The 20,755-nt window shown below is 43.3% G+C and overlaps 1 protein-coding gene across 1 annotated transcript; it reads left to right on the top strand.

Moving 5' to 3' along the window:
• The first annotated feature begins 318 nt into the window (after positions 1 to 318).
• On the top strand, positions 319 to 13,631 carry LOC137802124 (pterin-4-alpha-carbinolamine dehydratase 2-like). Its single transcript, XM_068599719.1, has 4 exons — positions 319 to 485; positions 1,482 to 1,613; positions 11,594 to 11,674; positions 13,344 to 13,631. Exons 1-4 carry the CDS (start codon positions 372 to 374, stop codon positions 13,437 to 13,439), a joined length of 423 nt encoding a protein of 140 aa, XP_068455820.1. The 5' UTR covers positions 319 to 371; the 3' UTR covers positions 13,440 to 13,631.
• Positions 13,632 to 20,755: the final 7,124 nt, after the last annotated feature.

The following is a 20,755-nucleotide window of genomic DNA, read 5'->3' as shown; positions in this document are numbered from 1 at the left end:
ACACATGAGGTGAACGCTGCAGTGGTTTGTCGTCCACTAATTAAATACAATTAAACCAAATTAAGAATAATTCCGAATTTTTAAGATGATTTAAATGGTATTCTTCAAATATATGAATGCTCATGTAAGGGTTGTCTTCAGGAAGAATATATGGATTAAAATGCTACTGAAATATATTTACATTTTTACATTAATATTATCACAGATTTTTTTAATATATATACTACATGAAAACACACTTTTAGCATAACCGGACCCCGAATGGAAAACGAGGGTTTTGATCAGGCAGTGAACTGGACAGCTATGGAAGGACCGGGGCAGAGTGCAGTGGAGGCGGCAGTGCAGCGGGTTACAGCCGAGAGTCGTCGGTCATGTCTGGGTTAATGTTTAGCGCGAGGCCGAGCGGCTCGTGGCTCTGCAGCCGCCTGCTGAGGCTGAGCAGTCTGCTGCTGCCTCCGCTCCACAACAACCACGCGTCTAAAATGGTGAGTGTCGCAGTGTGGCAGTCGGTCCTTTGGCACGGGCACGAGCACGTGCACGCGTCTTATTCCATATGCCTTTTAAAACTGGAGTTATGCACGCGCGAGGGTGATCACGTGAGACGAGCAAAGGACCGTACACACTTGTAGACGCGTCGGTGTAAAACAAAAAGACGTAGACCAAACTCCATTCGAAATGAATTGAATTTAACGTCTAAAGCTCAAATGTAAAGAAATATACGGTGTAAATGAGCGTTTTTTTTTGCAGTTTTGGATTCATTTAAGGCTATTCTTTAATTCGGCGTAAATAAGTCATTTAGATTTAAACTCACGAGAAAAAAATAAATAGAAAATATCCACTGAAATGAGTCCATTTGTGCTTTCGCGCCTCTATTCCACTGGCAGTGAACGTTTCTGTTATAAAGTTGAACATTTCGAGGTTAAGTTACGATGTGTTGTTTATTAAATTGCCGAATTGAAGACAGTTTTGTGACAAGTCCGCCACGACTTAAATTATTATTAATGTGAGTGTGACTTTGCACTCAAACTAACAAATACCAAACTGATTTTGAATTTATAATAAGTTTGGTGAAGGGGATTTTATTTATTATTTATTTAAACTGCCGATGGATAATTCACGCTCTGTTAAATATGAATATTTATCGCTTCTTGGCTGCCACCTTGCGGACAAAGCACGAATAGCTCTCAGGTAACTGTCTCAAAGACTGACATCTGTGTGTATATATATATATATATATATATATATATATATATATATATATATATATATATATATATATATATATACATACAGACTTAAAGTTGTTAAATAGGAATTTATTCCCTGATTTACATCTGAAACATAAATGTGGCCGATAGAGAAAACCACTGCAGATTGAGAAGAGAGAATAAACACAGAGTAAGTGCTTGTTCCAATGTAATTACTACAACAACAATGAGGTGTACACACACTGAAATGTGTGTCTGTGTGTGTGTGTTCAGTCGTCAGACTCCCACTGGCTCCCAGCTGCCGACCGGGATCAGCAGGTGATGGACCTCAGGGCCACAGGATGGGTGGAGGTGGAGGAACGCGACGCCATCTTCAAAGAGCTTCACTTTAAAACCTTCAATCAGGTGTGTGTGTGTGTGTGTGTGTGTGTGTGTGTGTGTGTGTGTGTGGTTATTTTGTCTCTTTCTTGTGTTAAGTTTCAGGTTAATCCTTGGATTTAGGGCCAAGATTCAAATTTAGGCTGAGCGTTCACTATATAACATCGTTTCTTGCAGCCGGTCGTCAGTTCAAATAGCTGCGTCAAGATTCAATATGACGCAATTATGACATCATCGTGACATCATCATGACGGACCACGGCGTCGTCTAAATTGATAACAATCTGATTATTTCACAGTCAAGTTCTTAAATATATGAGAACATACTTTTTACCTCACACAAGGGTATGAAATGGTTATTCCATTCATTTATTTATTAATTGAATGAGCAGAAAATCTGGTATACTGTGGTGTGTATCGTCACCGAGATCTCGGCCACATGGCCCGGCTCTGAATTAGCAAAGAGTTCTGCACACAGCAGTTTCTGTTTTGAAAAAAAATAGACTTTTGACATATTGGCGGCATTAAAACATCTGAGTCCACCACTGGATCAACGAGCTGGATGCACAAGTAGCTAAAAGCTAATCTCAATATTGATCCAAATACATGTCATTGCTTTTTAATGTAATCCATCTGCTCTGCGTTGGGCTGAGGGGTGTTTGGGGGTGTTTTGGGTCTCTGGCTGTAAACTGGCTGCAGGTCTGTTTGATGGAGATCAGGACGCAGAGCGCCAGACGCACGTCCGTCTCGCTAACCATCGGAAACGCACAAATTCATGGTGTTTACGCGCTGATTGCTTGCAGGTGCAGCAGTTGAGATTTTTTTTCTTCTTTTTGTTTCTACCTGCAAAGAAAAAGCAGCTTTGACACATGAAGCATAGACTTCTATACAACCAGAGGAGTCTCCCCTTGGTGGTCAGGAGAGAGAATGCAGCTTCAACACATGAAGCATAAACTTCTCATTTTACGTCGGCGTTCCCACAGATTTTAATTTGCAGTATTCTTTTGTCGTGAAAACATATTTGCCAGAGTACGTTCTTCGGGGTCTACCTCTTAATAATCGCCGCAAACAACTTGGAAATGTTTTCATTTAACTTCCCTGTTTCCTGTTCTGTCGCGTTACAAGAAACCCACCACAGAATTGCATTACTTGCAATTTCCAGGCGACCGTCTCAGCCGTGTCCCGCTCCCTGTGACCCGTGTGGTAGATCTTCTACTTCTGGGTGTAAAAAGAGACACTAAAAGTCATGTTTGAATGTTTTCTGGCAGAGCATCAGGAGGCCCTCCGCCCCGCATCGGAGGGGGGGGACATAAACTGCAACATCTCAAGGCCACTTAGCGGACTTCCTCTAATCCCGCCGTTAGTTGTTTTAGCCCCCGAAATAGTCTGTTTTTACACTTCCCCGGCGTTTGAAGTCGGGGGGCGAGCGCTGACCTCCCCCATCTGCTCCAAAGCCTCTCCTCTTACCCCGAGCCGTCAGGCCGCATTACGCTGAGGCGCGCCAGGCGGCCCAGTTGGCAGCAATTGGGGGCTTCGATCAGAATGATTTCTTTCACAAACAATCAAATTGGTTAAAATGTCTCATCTGGTTCACAAACCACTAACAACCCCATCATTCCTTCTGCTGGATGTGCGTTGCTTTCAGGGTTTTTTTTTTTGTACTGGTTGCCACCCATCTCTGTCTTTGTGTGTCTCTCATTCCCACCCTGTGCCCCATGTTATTGGGCAATGAGCTCATGTTGTTCCAATTTGACATGCTGGCAGCTCTCCTACCGTCTGTCTTTCTTTTTCCCTCCTCTCTCTTTTTAATTTTTTTTTTCTCTCCAGATGCATTTAAATTTTTTTTTTTTACTCCCATGGCTTTTCTTGAAGGGCTTTTACCAGAAAGGGGGGGATGGAGACGAGGAGCGACACGCTGGCTGATTTCCATTCGCCACTTATCTGCGAGTGATGGGCTTTGAGGAAATCAGATCCCCGAGAGTTTATAATGAGAATAACAAATCCCCTCTTGTGCGAGCTCCCCGCTCGCGCTCCCTCTCGCGGCCTGTAGGCGGCGGTAAAGCGTCACAGATCCACTCGGAGGGCCGCCTCGCAGCTGCAAATGAACTGGGGGAAAGAACATGACAGCTGGATTTGCTTTCTTCTTCTTCCTTTCTTTTTTCTTTGATTGCAGCAAGTGGAAACGCTGCGGCAGCAGCAGCAGCAGCAGCTCTGTAATTCATCTGCAGCTTGTGGGTTCACGCCGCGTCGATAGCGGCCCGTCGTCTTGAGAAGTAAACGAGTTATTTCTAACGAGCTCTGAGAGGTGCAATCCTCCGTCTGGAGTGCGAATCCCTCTGCAATCACATGTGGAAACATCTGTGCGTGTCTTTTTAATACTGTAACTTTTGATTGGAATCCTGCAGGTTTTTTTTCTTCCTTCTTCTTCTTTTCTTTAAGTCGCAGTCACTGATATTGTTTACGCGTCGCGCTGCATGTTGTGTGTGTTTACACACGACATCTGCTTTGCGTTTTCTGGGCCGGCGGAGTGGAAACATTCATGCGACGCAATGGGTCGCCTCATGAGATGCCGTTGTGTGTGTGTGTGTGTGTGTGTGTGTGTGTGTGTGTGTGTGTGTGTGTGTGTGTGTGTGTGTGTGTGTGTGTGTGTGTGTGTGTGTGTGTGTAGGAAAGGTGAGCTGTGCATGCTCAACCGCCGTGCAACGCAAGCTGAAGCCGACAACGACGGCATTCGGTCTTTGCCCACAAACACTCGGTCGTACAGTGAAGAGCAGGAAGGAAAACATCCTTCAAAAGCTGCGTTTTGGGTGGAAATGTGTGTGTTTATTGTGAGGAGTCCCTCTGCAAAGAGAAGGAGCTGTAAGGAAGGGAAAGCTTTCAACAGGGTTGATGATGATTCATTCAGTTATCTCCACATTTATAGATTAATCAAGAAAATGGATGAATGACAAATTCGAAAGAAAATTTAAAAAACAAAAGTCGAACATGAGGATTTACGGATTTTCTCAGGTTTTTTTTTATGTAGATTTAAATGTCACGTTTTGCATTAGGTGTAGGGTATCCCAACATCTCAGTATTTTGACATTTAAATAAGAATTTAAGCGCAAAATAATCAGATTTTCTGATGAATTAGAGGTTGGTTTATATGCTCGTAATTATCAATAAAGGTGTAAAAAAAAAACAGAAAATATTTTTCTTTTCTTTAATAATGGCTTAAACTGATTAATTTACTCTCAAAAATAGTTGCTGATTAATTTATTAGTTGACAAATCATTTTTCTTTTTCTCTTTTCTGAAATCTTATGTAAATTATTGATCAATTAATCGACAAATTAGTACATTTCGGTTAAATGGGACAAATTATGAGCTGAAGGGTTGAGTTTAAAGGACGGGGTTTGTAATCTTCCAAACTATTTTTGTTGATATTTGTTAAGTTTCTCATTACGTTCCGAGTCCTTTCATCAGCTGGACGATGAAGTCCAGCGAACCTTCGGTCGTTCCTCTGGATAATCAACCCTTTATCTAAATGTGCAGCAAGGGAACAACACACAGCCACGACTCCAAAGACGTGAGCCGAGTTTGCACCAACAGAAATATTAAAAGTTGGCTTCCTATGCAAACTATTTTAAATGTAGACATTAAAATCAGGAATCAAACCAAATAAAATCAGCAAAAGCACACACAAAAGTCCTCGTTGTACAGATACGATGTACGGGTATATTGACCATTATGATGCATATATTGTTGTATTTGTGCAATATTCACTCATGTATTGCTGCACTCATGTCCTCCTCACCTCTCAGTAACTCACGTATTGTATATTAAAAATGATATTGAATTGAGCCGTCGGGTATTCAGAAGAAACGGGTTTGAGGTCAAATGCTTTGCTGTAGAATAAATAAATAAAACACAAAGTCACAACATTTGCAGTTGTATTCGTGCTCAAAAAAAACCTAGAGCAGCAAAAAAAAAAAAAAAATTAAAAAATATGTCACGCAAACTTTGAGGAAAAACAAACCCCAAAGCAATAAACGCATAAGAAGCAGCGGAGAAACTTCCTGGAAGCCTCCAACTTGTGAGACTGAGAGGAGCGCTGCTGCGTTTCGAGTATTCGGGGCTCAATCTTCTCCACCAAATCTCCCCGAGCCTCGGCCTCTCGTCTGGGTGTGGCTCTGCTCGTGTTGAAGGAGTTGTCCTTCGACTGAAGCTGACATTTTTATTAAATAAAACATTCTAATTTAATCTGTATGTGAAGATTTAAATATATATATATATATATATATATATATATATATATATATATATATATATATATATATATATATATATATCCAGTTAACTTTGTTTCAAGTATTTATCTGAATATTTTACTTGTGTAATCTTGTCAAATATGTAATACTAATGAATAAGAAATGGTCCTAAACTAGACATAAAGGTCAGAAAACCTAAGTATGCCTACGAGCTCTCTGTACAGAGTAAACAATTGTACTTTTTTTTAAAAAATTTTAACTTTTTTTTATGTTTGATTGAAGTAGAGCATTTTCTTCTTCTTCTCATCGGCCTTTCGTTGTCTGTCCTCGTCTTACGGGACAAGACGTTTCTCCTCCTCTTCTACATCTTCGTCTCCTCCTTCTGTTTCACTCGCATCCGTTTGGCTGCGAGCGCTGTCGTGTCTCCACCAGGTCGTCATCCTTCCTCTCGTCTTCCACCTGTTTTAATTTGGCCTCCCACAGATCCTTCTTGGCCGGCTCCTCCTTGAAGTTCCCGTCCCGCTCTTTGCCCGTTGGCCTGCCAAGCTTTTACTCTCGTTCTTTCAAGGCCAGTTCCTTTCGTGAACTTCTCCTCCAGAGCGTTGAGTCGAGCTCGCCAAGCTTTCTCGCTCCAGAGGAGTTCAGCTGGTTTTGTCGACAGCTGGTTTTTGGAGCTTCTGAGCGAGGCCTTCTTTGTCCGAGCAGAGCCCCGTGACTGCCGGGTCCCTCAGGTGGATCTGCTCCTCCAGCTGGTTCTCCTTCCTCTGGAGTTCCTTCTGCAGGGCATCTGTGGAGCTCCTCTGTGAACGTCTTCCTCCCGTCCTTCATTGGGGTTACGTTTGTCTCAGTTCACTTATGGCGAAGACTTTGGTTGCCGTTCAAAGATTGTTGTTGGCGGTCGAAGACTTTAGTTGATGCTGAAAAGACTTTAGTTGCCGGTCAAAGACTTTTGTTGGCGAATGAAGACTTTTGTTGCCGGTGAAAAGACTTTGGTTGCCAATCGAAGACTTGATTTCCAAATATGTAGACTAAAGTTATTCTGTTATTTGGGTAAATCATAAAGTCAACAATACTGAACATTCTTTACATTATCGTGGCATCCTTTGTGTTGTATTAGAATAAAAGTAATACTGTTGAATCCAGAGTTTGAGAACGACTGGATCGATTCGACACTATGCGACAAAGAAATCAGCATCGAACTCAATTAATTGTTCAATAAAAGTTTGAGTAAATTGCTTTTGAAGAAATTCAAACCCACAAAGAGCTTTAGTGTAAATAAACTTCACCACCCTGCAAAAACTAAAACTAAAATATAGTTTTGAAAGCCTTTTTTTAAACTCTATCTAAACTCTGGTATTTACACCCTCATGCAAACACAGGCGCTCGCACCGTGCCCTTTGCTCGCGGCTCAGGTCCCACGTCCGTCTCCAAAATGGAACTGGAGGCGTCGCACACTCGGCTCCTCTTGTGAAAGATGTCTGCAGGGAAGCAGCGAGGCGTGGCGCCCGTCAGCGGGTGATGTAATCGGTCCTTTGTTGAGCCAACATGCCCCTGACGTCTGCCGCCTTTTGACGAGCCCAAAGGTATCTTCAACCCCGCAGTGAGTGACGCGGTCTGCAGAAGCCGGGCCTTCCAGGACACGACGCCCGTTGCACCAATAGCAGCTGAAGGCGGCGTGAGCGGCGTCCACGCGGGATGACGGTCGCTGCATCACCTTCAGGGTATCGAGCTGGAGCTCTGCTTTGCGTTTCCCAACGTTGAGAACGATAATTCGTGAAGATTAGGACGTTCGCACTTCCTCTCTTGGCAGCTTTCGCCTCCAAATTATTACTCGATATTTTTGCTTTCGGTTACATGTCAACCCATCGCGGGGCGGCGGTGCTGTCCGGCCAGCTGGAAGCTTCTGAAGGCGAGAAATGAGACGTGAGAGTTGGTGGTCGCCATCATCATCATCATCATCATCATCATCATCATCATGATGACCACCAATTCACAGCGTTCTTGCCTTTCACGGCGGAGGTTTTCCAGGGGGGGGGGGGCTCGCGGGGTAATCATCGGGTAGTGATGGCGGTGTGTACGGGAGGCGAGCGGCTCGTCTGCAGGAGGAAGGTTGTGCGTATGTGCACATGCTTCAGCGTGCACGCGAGTGTGTGTGTGTGTCTGTGTGTGTGTGTGTGTGTGTGTCTGTCAGAGCAGGCGCAATCTGCATGCACTTAGTCCTGGCAGGACGGAGCAGGCGTTCCTAAGCCCCTGGACCGCGCGGCGGTGGAAAACCGATCTGTAAATAACAGACACATGTGTTTGAAAGCGAGTCCCGGGTTCCAGCCCTCGGCCGCAGAAGAGACGGAGAGAGAAAGAGCACCCACGTCAAGTTGTCTCATCCAGTGTTGTATGACAATCATGCCGTAATAGCACCAAATCGGCTCCTCAAAAAAAAAGCTGGCGCGTTTGTGGGGGGGAATGAGAGGGGGGGGGCTCTGCCGTCGGGTGTTTCTGATTATTTAAGATGGGGGAGGTGGAGGGGGCCGTCTGCGTAATGTCATGTCAAATTATCTGACTCCTGACAGCTGCAGCTTGTCGGGCCGGTTGGAGGGGCGGCCGAGACGTGTGGCCCGCGCAACACCCGACGGGGGTAGACGAAGCCCTCCGAGGAGGGCGAGTCCTTGACCTCCGTTGACCTCACGGCCTCGGCAGCGTGCGCAGATTGTTGGTTTTTATTTCCTTGTCTGGCCCAAGTGGAGGTCGTCGACGTGACCTTTCAGGTGACAGACCGCTACTTCTCCGGTAGTGTTGCGCCCCTCGCTGCCCCCCCGAGGGACCCGATATCTCGGACCTTTCTAGGGTTGCGGGTTGTTTGGTTTGTCGTCTTTCTGCGTCGTCGTCTTGCATTTTGAGTGAACGTGGACGTGTTGCTCCTGCAGGAAGCGTGACACCCGGCTTGATGAAAGCAGTTTGTGCAGCACTTATTAAGTTTGGATCGTGAGTTTAAGCTCCGTTTGGGGTTTGGTCCACTCGCCAATCCAATGGATTCAAACATGCGGAATAGAAAACACACTTTTTATAATACGACATTTGTTCTCAATCACCGGCAAACGTCTTCGTGCCGTTAGCCGGCTTTGGAAGAACAATTCTACGTCTTGAATGAAAAACTGAATTGAAGGGAAAGTTTTAAATGTGTGGTAACGCATCATGCAGATGTGGCGGCAGATGTTTGCCGCGATGTCGTTGAACTGACGGCTGTGTTATTGTGACGGTGTTGCTTTTTGAGCCGTGTGACTTGTATTAAATGAGGAAGTGCACTCAGTATTCACACATGCGGGTCCACGAAGGCCAGAAGCCTGAAAGCAGTTGTTCTCCAGCAGGAAATGAACATGAAACTGATGATCGACATGCAGCATTTGGACCAAAAACACTGAAAAATTAAAAAATACTCAAACTTTTGTCAAGAAATTAAACAAAGAGGCTGATTGCATTTTTTAGCTGATATTTATTTTTTCTCAATCTCTAACTTCAAGTCTTCTTCAATACAGCATGATGTTCATTTAGTAAATTACAATAATTTGGAGTCAAACAGGGGACGCTTTAGGGGCGGGGCTACAAGGTGATTAGCAGGGTGATGTCACGGCGTTGTCCAGTCTGGGAGTCGTCTCTGTTTTACGTCTTAAAAGTTTAACCTTTTCATAGTTGCTTTTTTTTCAGTTAACGAACATTTTTGGTTGCTGTAAATATTTTCACTCAGCGGTTCTTTTGCATTTGGCTCCTCCCTCTTGGTTGCTAAAAAGAAAATCCAAAATGGCGACGAACAAAAAAACACCAAACTCGAGGCTACAAAATGGTTGACGTCACGAGGAATACCTCCACGTCGTACATGCAGACCATGAGCTGGTGCCATGAGGCTGGCAAGAATACAAATAATGAAAATTATTACTTAAAAAAAAAAAGACCGCTCGCGTAACAGTCGAGGCTGGAAAGTGAGTTTTTTTTTTCTTTCGTCGAGGAACGCGGTGTTTTGAAATGGGACAATGTGCAGGAAGCCTTAAGTGTTCACACAGAATCCTTTTACCTGTCACTCAAAGTGCCTCAGCAGCAGATTATCCTGCGCTCGACCCAGAGAGAGAGAGAGAGAGAGAGAGGGAGAGAGAGAGAGAGAGAGAGAGAGCATGTTTGGACAACACCTGACCTGACAGGCTGCTTAGCCGTCTCCATTAGAGTCAATGAGCGCTGAGAGAAGGCAGACCGCCTCGCTCTCCAAATTGGTGCCAGTGGGGGTCAAGTTGCAGGAATATGCCAATTACTTAAATTGATCGGGAGACGTTTTTTCTTCATCCCTGATAACCAATTTGATCGAGCGGCCGATCGTGTTACACACCCGCCCGGCCTCGCCGCGCCGCCCGGCCTCGCCGAAACAGGACGTCTCCAGAAATTGGTTACAACGCACTAATTTCTTCGGCGAGAGTAATTCTGTTCCGTCATGTCAGGTGGTGCGGCCGCGGCCGTAAACAATGGCGTTTCAGTTGATTTAATTAGGCGGGGAGGAAGTATTTAGGGGCTTAATTGAGATTGCAGTGGGAAATTGCTCTGAAATAGGTCTACCTGATTTTTTTTTTCTTTCTTTCTTTCCTCCTGCTCTCCTCACTGTGGGCATGACGAGGGATTTCACTCTCCTCTTTGTAGATAATTAGAAATAACCATAATCACTCCCTGGATGGCCTGTGATTGGAGAGAGAGCCACATGCCGAACTTGAAATATGAAGTGTGTGTGTGTGTGTTCACGTCCTCGTGTGTGTGTGTGTGTGTGTTCACGTCCTCGTGTCTCGTGTGTGTGTGTGGATGTGCACGTCCTCGTGCTCCTCGTCCGTCTGCAGCTTCGTGATTGGATCGTTTCATCTTACGGCTGCAACAATTAGGAATTATTATTCTTATTATTGCCCAAATTATTGGGTTACAGCTTCTCCAATCTGAATATAATCTGGTTTATTTTAGTGGTCCATGATTGCAAATTGAATTGCGAGACGTTTTTGGAGACGCCACCTTGAGCTTCTGGGAAAATATGTCACAATAGTTTTGCGATTTATTTATTTTTATTTTTTTACCAAATCACTAATCTATTATTCAAACAACTGACTGAATGATGACGCTTAACATTTGTTGCGATGGAGCGTGATGATTTTATAAATTATCTCCAGGAGGATTTTATAATTAGTATTTATTTTTAATAGTTTCACAAAATTTTAAAAACCTAGTGCGGCACAGTTAATTTTAACACCTGCGAGCTGCTTAACAGATTTGTTTTGTATTTGTAGCAGATCACACACACACACACACACACACACACACACACACACACACACACACACACTCTCATGCTTCAGGACTCATATCTGCACTAATTTATCGTCATATTTATTTTAGCTCTACTTGCAAAATGTCGTCCATCTCACAGCAATACAGACGCTTATATGCAGGGATTAAAAAAAAAGCCTTTATTGCAAAAACTGTTGTAAACTGCTAAGTGTTTGCATTGCTACGTACAGTAAAGTGTAGTTTCTTGTGGTGACATTTCCCAGTTGGTAATAAATTAATAAAACTAATAAACTATCTTCATCTGTCTATGCATAGTGAAAAAAAAAATAATCTAAAATCTCATTTATTTGACATGTTCTCAACAGTTATTGTATATTGCCAATTATTTGCATTAATAAGTATTGCGTAGAGTATTTTGTTTTTTGATTGACAGCTGGTGGTTTCTCCCTGAACAGGCGTTCGGCTTCATGTCCCGAGTGGCTCTGCAGGCGGAGAAGATGAACCATCACCCAGAATGGTTCAATGTTTATAACAAGGTAATAACTTTCCCCAAATCACACTTTGTAAAAGTGATTGAGGAGCGCTCCGTTCGTTCGGGGGTCCGTTACGGTGAACCTGGCCCTCGCGGCCTCATCGCGGCCTCATCGCGGCCGCGTGGTTTGAGTCGCCGCCACGTTCGCAGCGCTACGCTCGGCTTATGACAAATTACAGGCACACGGAGATCAATGGACCCGGATGAAGTCGTTCCTTTGCCCCGTGTCAAACAGTCCTCGCTGGTTCTGAGCTCTCGGCTCAAAGCCCGAAACGCACTCCCGCTAGGCAGAACCCCCGCGGTAGCTCCGCGCTCTAATCCCGTCGTTTTTCTTGCGAAAAGCTCCGCGAGTGTCTCGGCCCCCCCCGCCCTCCTCACCACCACCACCCTCGGCGACGCTCACGCTTTTCCCCGTCCTCCTGCCCTTCAGGAATAAAGTAGCGGTTGATATGACAAACCCAGTCCCCCGAAAATCTCTGCGCATTAGTTTGCAGCCGCTGAGTTACGGCGTGGCGGAGCGGGACGCTCTGACAGGAATGCGGCTCCTAATCCACTCTTTATTAAAGTGGCTGCCGGGCCGTGCCGCGGGGCTCCGGGCCCCAGCAGCTCTTTCCACCACCAGCCTCTCGCTCGTAAATCCACTCTGACGGAGCCTCGGCCTCCACGAAATAGATGCACACTGAGCTACTGCTAATATCCCATTCATATTCATTAATGTTCTCTTTTATTGGCGCTCAATATTAAGTTGTGTGTTTACAAGCGCATTTTTCTTTCTGGGTCGGAGCCGCTCACCTCATTGGTTGAGTGAAAATCTCAGTGGTTGGAGTCAAATGCAGCCGGCTTAATGTTGATCAAGGCTTAATGAAATAGTTCAACATTTTAGGGGGAAATGTTGCTACCTAGCTTAGCACCAAGCCTGGAACCAGCGAGGGTGTTGATCAGCTCAAGGTGTAAAAAAAAAAAAAAAAGATTATTTTCATCAAACGTACGATCTCTTCAGAGTCTTGCGCCTAAAGGAATAGTTTGAGGTTTTGGGAGGTTTTTCACTGACTGGCTGAGGTTCAGATGAGACGCTCGATATCGCTCATGACTGCTCGCCGCTACAGAATGTGGTTCCCATGCAAGTAAATGCTCAATTAAATGGGTCAAATCTTGAGGGAAACAAAATGTTCCAAAACGTTTGGAACAAAACGCAACACAACTACTTGGTTATGTTTCAGCGGTCTCCGTGCTGAAAGCTGTGTGAATCGGTCCGACTCCCTGAACTCTTCTCCACGCACATCTTCGCGCCATTTGAAACCGATCCTTCCAAAACAAATCCAGGATAAAATGTGTTTCACCTCGAGACGTATTTTAGTTTTTAGTTGTACAGAACACAGAAGTTTAAGGAGACACGTCGGTTACACGGTTAATATTAAGTTACGGCTAGCAGGCAGTTAGCTTAGTTTAGCACAAACCCTGGAAGCGGCTAGCCTGACTTTGTCCAAAGATGACAATATCAGTGCAGCTCACTAATTAACGCTCTGTATTCGGTCTGCTTAACTCGTGCAAAGAGGATATGAATGCTGCGGTTTCACCGGGTGTTTTTGTTCTGTTGTTCGGCCTCGTCGCCAACCAGCAGACTCCAGGAAGTTCCCCTCACCTGAGCAGGTGTCTCCTCTGTCTCCTCGCAGGTCCAGATCACACTGACGACGCACGACTGCGGGGGACTCTCCAAGCGGGACATCAAAATGGCCAAGTTCATCGACAAAATCGCACTTTCAATGTAATGTTTTGCTCTTCAGTCGGAAGGTTTCTCTGCTTTCAGTCACTACTCTGCAGTGCTCGTCATAAAAGCTGATTAGATATCATGAAATCTGATTATATATCATCTCCTATTGATTCATAGACACCCCCCAGTTGATTTCTTATTTTTATGTTCACAGACTATTTTTTAAGAAGAAAATAAAACTTAGATTTTGTGCAACGGTGTCCTTTCTCTGTGTGTGTGTGTGTGGTTGTGCGTGTGCGGCTGCAACAATTAGTCAAGTGGAGGCAGAACAAATGATGCCCAAATTGTTCGGTTACAGCTTCTCCAAGCTCATTATTATCTGGTTTATTTCAGTGTTCTGTGATTGCAAATTGAATTGCAAGACGTAAGCGGACAACATATGGAGCAAAAAGTATTTTCCTCTCCGTCGTCCCGCGTAGCTTTAGCCTGAGAAGCTAACGTAAGAAGCGTGAGGCGAGGGAATGCCTGCAGGGCTGTCGGATGACGGCGTCGCTACGAATCAGTTAATTGTTTTGAAATAGGCAGTTAATTTTTTACCATAATGAAGATTTACAATATAATCAGAGTCTAGTTAAAGGAATAGTGGTAAGTTTTGGGAAGTTATTCACTGTTTTTTAGAAATTTAGATGTGAAGATTGATACCAAATGAAACTCTGCTGTCCGACGTGAAAGTTAGTGGGAAAATATAAACACCAGAGTACCAAATTCACCTGCAAGCGTTGGATCCCAGTTCATTAAACTCTTGTACGTAACTCGTGTCTGTTGCTTCTACAGCTCATCTTTCCTGTTTCCTTTAGTCTGCATTTGCATTTTCATTATTGATGTAACAGGAAAGAGGAGAAATCCCAGTGAAGCCATCAGAGTGGTTAAGCTAACACCCGTTCTCTATTTAAAGGTACAGTGAGCAGCTTTTAAGGAGTCGTATTAGCAGAAATAGAATATTACTAATATTAAGTATGTTTTATTAAGTGTATAATCATCTAAACCAAACGGCGACGGCCTTTTGCATCGTCTTCCATCGTGGTTCTCCTTCAGGTTGGGAACACGGGGAAGTTTCAGTTGATTTAATCTGCAACCTCACGGCTGCAGACGCAGCTCCAATGGTGGAGGGTTTGAAGGCGTCCCAACCGTCCACGCTGCACCTTCACAACATGGAGTACTAGTTTTGTGTTCATCCGTTTAAGCGCAGCGGTTTAAGTCCAGCCGAAGCAGCGAATGTTTGAAAAATGTTCCTTGAAACGTGAATTACAATGATTGATTTCTGTCAATCAACTTCAAATTCATTGACGGATTGTCTCACTCCAAGGCCACCACCGCCTGTCCTCTGAGGAAGAGGAGGGGGACTTTTAAGTGAGACAGCAGTTCCTACAAGGCCGAGCTGGGCCAGACCGAGCCAGATGTGGCCCCTTCAGGTAATTGGCCTCAGCTGATGGCCAGCAGCAGGCCTCCCATCGGTGAACCTCCTGGATTCTGGCTCCTTAAGCCGCTTTTCTCAGCTTCACCTACTAATTCTGCACCGCCAGCAGCCCGGAGAGGCAGCGAGAGAGAGACGGAGAGGGGAAGGAAGGAACGAGGAATGATGAAATGAGGAAGAGGCGGTATAGACGGCGGGGAGGACACTCGAGATTGCAGAGGTGGAGGGGAGTGAAAGAAAAGAAGAGTGGAAGAGGAACAGAGTTGAGAATAGATGAGTGGGACGGACCTGGTGGGCTTTCTGTGTGTGTATGTGTGCGTGTGTGTGTGTGTGTGTGTGTGTGCGTGTGCGTGTGCTCGCAGACCTTGAGATGGAAAAATAATAATTCTCCCCGGCATAAAGCGTCAGCAGGATGAAGAGAGAGATACAGTGTGCAGGAGGAGAGAGGCTTTCTGGGCCTCCTCCAAGTAGCGGCCCATATTTCTCCTCCAGTGTGTGTGTGTGTGTGTGTGTGTGTGTGTGTGTGTGTGTGCGTGTGTAGTAGTTACAATCTGAAACTGACGAATTAAGATAACAAGGTCATAGTCAGTCAATCTTGTTGGGGGGGTGCAGGCCAGCGTTTAGCGTGTGGGGGCTCGTCTGGCTGCAGGCTCTCGGTGCTCGATGCCAGAAAGCAGCCGAGAGCTGAACATTTGTTATTTGATCAAACGCGGCCCGTCGGTGGCTCGCCACGTGGCGGCCACTGACGGCTCTCATCCGCGTGGACAGAAACACACTGTCGTCCTTTGTTTTGCTGATGAAAAACGTGTAAAAGGCTTTTCACGGTTGTCTCCTTCCATTTTGAAAATACGTCGTCAGTAGCTTTTTTTGTAGAAAGAGAAAACGCTTTTTTTTTGACGTAAAGTATCAGCAGCAGAGGAGCGCCTATAGCATGTTTTTAGCTTTGTAGAAATACTTTACTTTAAAATACTGAAGTACATAAGATGTTAAATGTTTCATCTATAAGATGATGATGTCATTCGTTTATTTTGTATTGCACAAAATTAAAGACGATGAGGATGATGATCGGATCAACAAATGCCAATTCATTCTTCATCTAAACCATGGGAATGCACACACACACACACGCACACACATGCACACATACATATATATATATATATATATATATATATATATATATATATATATATATATATATATATATATATATATATATATATATATATACACATTTGGGAACCTTTGTTGCTGTTTTTCTTAAAGCGACAGCGCACAATGAGATTTTAGACAATTGTGATCTCCCCACTTTGTGGTCAGTTTTCTGAAGGCTGGTTTGCAGAAGCGATTTCCTACATTTCCCAGAATTCCCTGTTTCAAGTGAGTGTTTTCTAAAGAGTTGAACAGTTGTTGTTTTGTTGTCTCCACCGATGGGGTTTGGTTTTGATGAGTAAAGATAAGTCAGATAAATGGCTTCCTTTAAAATAAATACAGTACGTTGAACCAGACCTTCTTTCTTTACTCAGCCACTCACTGCTCTCTGTAGTGTGTATTTAAACACACACACACACACACACACACACACACACACACACACACACACACACACACACACACACACACACACACACACGCACACACACACACAAACACTCGGTCACTAATCTCAAAATGACTGTCATACAGCTTTGTAAGAGCTGTGAGACCGAGGTGGTAATTACATCATTTCTGGAGACACACATATCATTATAATAATTCATGTTGTTGCAGCGGCAGCAGATATTTGGCCAAATGCTGTTTTGACAATGTGATCCAGTGATTTTGCAATAAATCTCCGGCTCCATAAATCACAGCGTGTCCCGGTTGCGGCGCGGCATCGTCGTTGGTTTTGAGCGGTTTGATATTCAAATCATCAGGTTGGACTTCATAAAGATGACATCATTAACTGGTGGTTGTACGCAGCTCATCGGGTTTAAGGGATGCTGTGAATGTACGAAACACTAAGAGATATGGGAGGACACGTGCTTCAGGTTATGATGCTCAATTTTATTTAAGATGTATTCCTTTAAATTATCACGATGCAAAAATATTAATTAAAAAACATCTTATACCCTCCAAGTAAAATGAAGTGGACCGAACCACTTGTGGAGGGTTGTGCGTTAAGAAAATTGTGTCATTGAGTTGCAATTCGTCCTATATTTGCAAACAGGTTGGTAAGAAACGATTCCTTTGAGGGGTGGCTTTTGTCTATGACGTGACGTAATATGATGTTTATGTGACATACGATGATGTCTATGATGTGACAACACGCTCTTATCTCGTCACATCCTGACGCTTCGTCCGACCCTTCAGAGTCACTTTTTAACAGTAAACATGATAAATGTTGTGAAAACAAACAAAACTTGCTTAGCTGACGCCAACAAAGCCACTTAGTCAGGTTTTGTATATTAATGTGTTCACGAACCAGGAAGTATGAAGAGCACACGCGGTGGGAGGGGAACAGAAAATGGCCGTTCACCCATTAATGCCACTTCAGTCGTCGTTTGAACCCAAACAAAGAGCTTTACCTCAACCTGTAGTAGTTGTGTTGGCTCAACCTAACTGAGTTGTTTCCTGTGAAGATGGAAGATTATTTTGAAAACACTGTGCTGCTGCATGAAAACTGAGCAGCAGCTTTATGGCAAATGGACTCGTGTACTTGTACAATGTTTTTTCTAGTTTTCCGACCACTCAAAGCGCTTTAACACTACATGACATCATTCACACACTGACGAGGAGCCGCAATGCGCCACATCAGGATGATCTAACAGGCGCAGCTACGGGAGCAATTTAGGGTTAAGTGTCTTGCTCAAGGACACAGCGACACTGGCTAGTGGAGCCTGGGATCGAACCACCGAGCCTCTGAGTGAAGACCGACCTTGCTCACCGCAGAGCCATAATCGGTAAGATATCATATGAACAGTTGTGTGAGGACACGTTGATGCTGCACTTACTTTATAGCCCCAAAAATATGTATATAAGTATATATCTATTGATATATAGACTGCATATACGTGTCCACAAAGTTTTGGCCATGTTGTTAGCAAGTCCGATTGTTGGAAGCTCATCATCCGCCTGTGTTTGTATTGCGAACACGTTTTCTTAAGCACTTTATCCACAACACAATTGTATATTTGGCCGTTTACATCAGTAACAAATGTATCGACTTATGGTAGATTTGGTCTGACATCTCAACATTTTACGTCATCAGCCGATCACACAACATTACAACACCTCCAGCTGTTGTTTGTGGTGCGAGTTTCATGGCAGCGTTTGATCAGAAAGAAGTTAATGAAGGAATTGAGCAGCGACTCAGGATCCAGCCGGCTTCCTTTGTTCTCTTAGAGTTTGAGGAATTGGATTTCAGAATGATGCAGACGTGAAGCAGAGATCACAACATATTCCACATCACTGGTTTTGTCTTGATGCACTTAAAATACATCTATAAATATGTCCTATCAATGAGGCTTCCTAGAAGATGAGAACCAAAACATTCTGCTTGTCCAGCCGGATGAGTGCGGTCCTGTGTTCACACCCAGAGAGATATAAGCGCCATCTTGGTGCCGCCATAATAGACCCCCCTGCTGCTCGATTGCAGGGTCAGTCTCGTTGTATTAGAGGCCGCTTCATGGATCAACTACAGGTTTGGATCCACACCGGCCTCTGGGAGTGTTTACAGGGTGCAGCAGCTGCAGCGCAGCTTTCAGACGAGCCGCTGCGGCAGCAGCAGCAGCAGCAGCAGCAGCAGCAGCACTGAGGTCGAAGGCCTCGGCGAGACGGTCGCCATGTCTACCACAGAAGTGTAGTGACGATCCGCTCAATTACAAGTGTATTACGTTCTTATGAGGAGACATATTTATTAATGTTTCACAAGAAAGTTTGGAGCTTTTATCTCATCTACAAATGCTATTTGGCTCCTGGTCTCTATCCTTGATTTACGTCACAGCTCAGGACTGTACAGAGCTCACGGCCGCATTAACCTCTCATGGGGCCCCGGGGCCAATGTGATGCTGAAGGGCCCCCGTTGACCTCCACACCTAACCCCCATGGCGGCTGAGTTAGTTTGCTGTAATTTCGTGTGCCGTCGCCATCTTGTTTCTTTCCAACCAGGGTCAAGTTAAAGTTGTGGAACGAAACCGGAGACAACTCCCAAACTGGACACATCAACCTGTCAATCATCTTGTAGCCCCGCCCCTAAAGCTTGACTCTAAATGACCATAATATACTAAATGAAAATCATGCTGTCTTGAAGAACACTTGAAACTAGAGATTGAGACATAAACTCATGTTTACAATGTTTACTGAGGGAATACATCAAGAGAGAAGTAGAGTCATTTATATAGACTTCTATACAACCAGAGGAGTCGCCCCCTGGTGGTCAGGAGAGAGAATGCAGCTTTAACACATGAAGCATAGACTTCTATACAACCAGAGGAGTCGTGTCCTAGTGAGTAATATGACTCATCATAAAAGGTCTTAGTTTGGCTGCAGCTTTTCTTCTTGATGCTGTGATTTAAAATGGCTATTTTCATTCTTAAATGATCTGCAGATGATTTTCTTAATCAAACCGATTCATCAGTTTTTTTTTTGGGCCACCATGAAAACATACCATCATCAGTTGTGACGTCATAAAATGGCCAGAAAAAAAAAAAAGGTGAAAATCTTCACATGTAGATGTTTTGGCTTTTTTTAAAGCTTAATTCATTTATTTATTTTTTAAACTTTTCTGACTTATTCTCGTCTTTGACTCTAAATCAACGTGTCTGTTTTTGAGAGAGACATTATATTTGATTCTATTTCCTGGCACTATCTCTAATTAACAAGGAGAAGACGGGACTTCCTCACCAGAGAAACACGAGTTCAAATATTTACCGGCAATAAAGTGTTGAACTTTGCCCTCTCGGTTCAGGCGCGTTCACGGTGGCGCGCGCTCCTATTTATAACCGGAAACGAGAATCATGGGCAATGAGCAGCCGTTTCCTTATAGCGGGCGCGTGCCCGCTATAAGGAAACGCGCTGGCCTGCAGCTCCCTGCGCGCGACCCCAGGAAAGAAATTCATGCAGTTACAGAAATAGTGTGTTTTGAAGTTCTACGAAAATATGACATATATATATATATATATATATATATATATATATATATATATATATATATATATATATATATATATATATATATATACATATATACGTATATATGTATATATACATACATATATACGTATATGTATATATATATATATATATATATATACATATATACGTATATGTATATATATATATATATATATATATATATATATATATATATATATATATATATATATAACATAAAAACTGTTAAAATAATACAAATGTATTACAGAGGGAGTTGATTCATGAACTCACTTTTGAGTATCACAAGTCAAAAAACATAATATTAGAATAACATTTAGGTATAATAACATTTAAATAAAGACGCTGGCTGTACACTATGTTATATTATAGGCTATATAGATACAATAAAGAGATTATTGACCGAAATGTTCTTGACATAACAATGTTTTACTAGCTTCAAGGAATATTATTGTCATAAGAGATACACGCTGAATGTTATGAAATATTATATATAATTTTATATATATATATATATATATATATATATATATATATATATATATATATATATATAGAATATATATATATATATAATTAGAGTATCATATCATCAAAAAGGAACCCACGGGCCACGGGTAACTTTGTAGTTACGATACATTATGTAATATTAAAGAGAAAAAAATGAACAATTACCAAAAATGTAACGTTTAAGTGTCAGACACTGAGACACGCGTGTTACAATGTTAAGAGAGATTTTTTCAAAA

Source organism: Clinocottus analis, unplaced genomic scaffold (genome assembly GCF_023055335.1).
Source record: "Clinocottus analis isolate CAN_PGR_092001 unplaced genomic scaffold, fCliAna1.0.p SCAF_5, whole genome shotgun sequence".
Classification (NCBI taxonomy): Eukaryota; Metazoa; Chordata; class Actinopteri; order Perciformes; family Cottidae; genus Clinocottus; species Clinocottus analis.
This window is presented reverse-complemented; position numbering and strand designations above follow the sequence as displayed.

Bases quoted from the DNA above. Each gene is read 5' to 3' on its own strand.
- LOC137802124 (XM_068599719.1), top strand. From the start codon at position 372: ATGTCTGGGTTAATGTTTAGCGCGAGGCCGAGCGGCTCGTGGCTCTGC. The intron at 486-1,481 runs GTGAGTGTCGCA...GTGTGTGTTCAG, and splicing joins ACAACCACGCGTCTAAAATG to TCGTCAGACTCCCACTGGCT. The intron at 11,675-13,343 runs GTAATAACTTTC...GTCTCCTCGCAG, and splicing joins GGTTCAATGTTTATAACAAG to GTCCAGATCACACTGACGAC.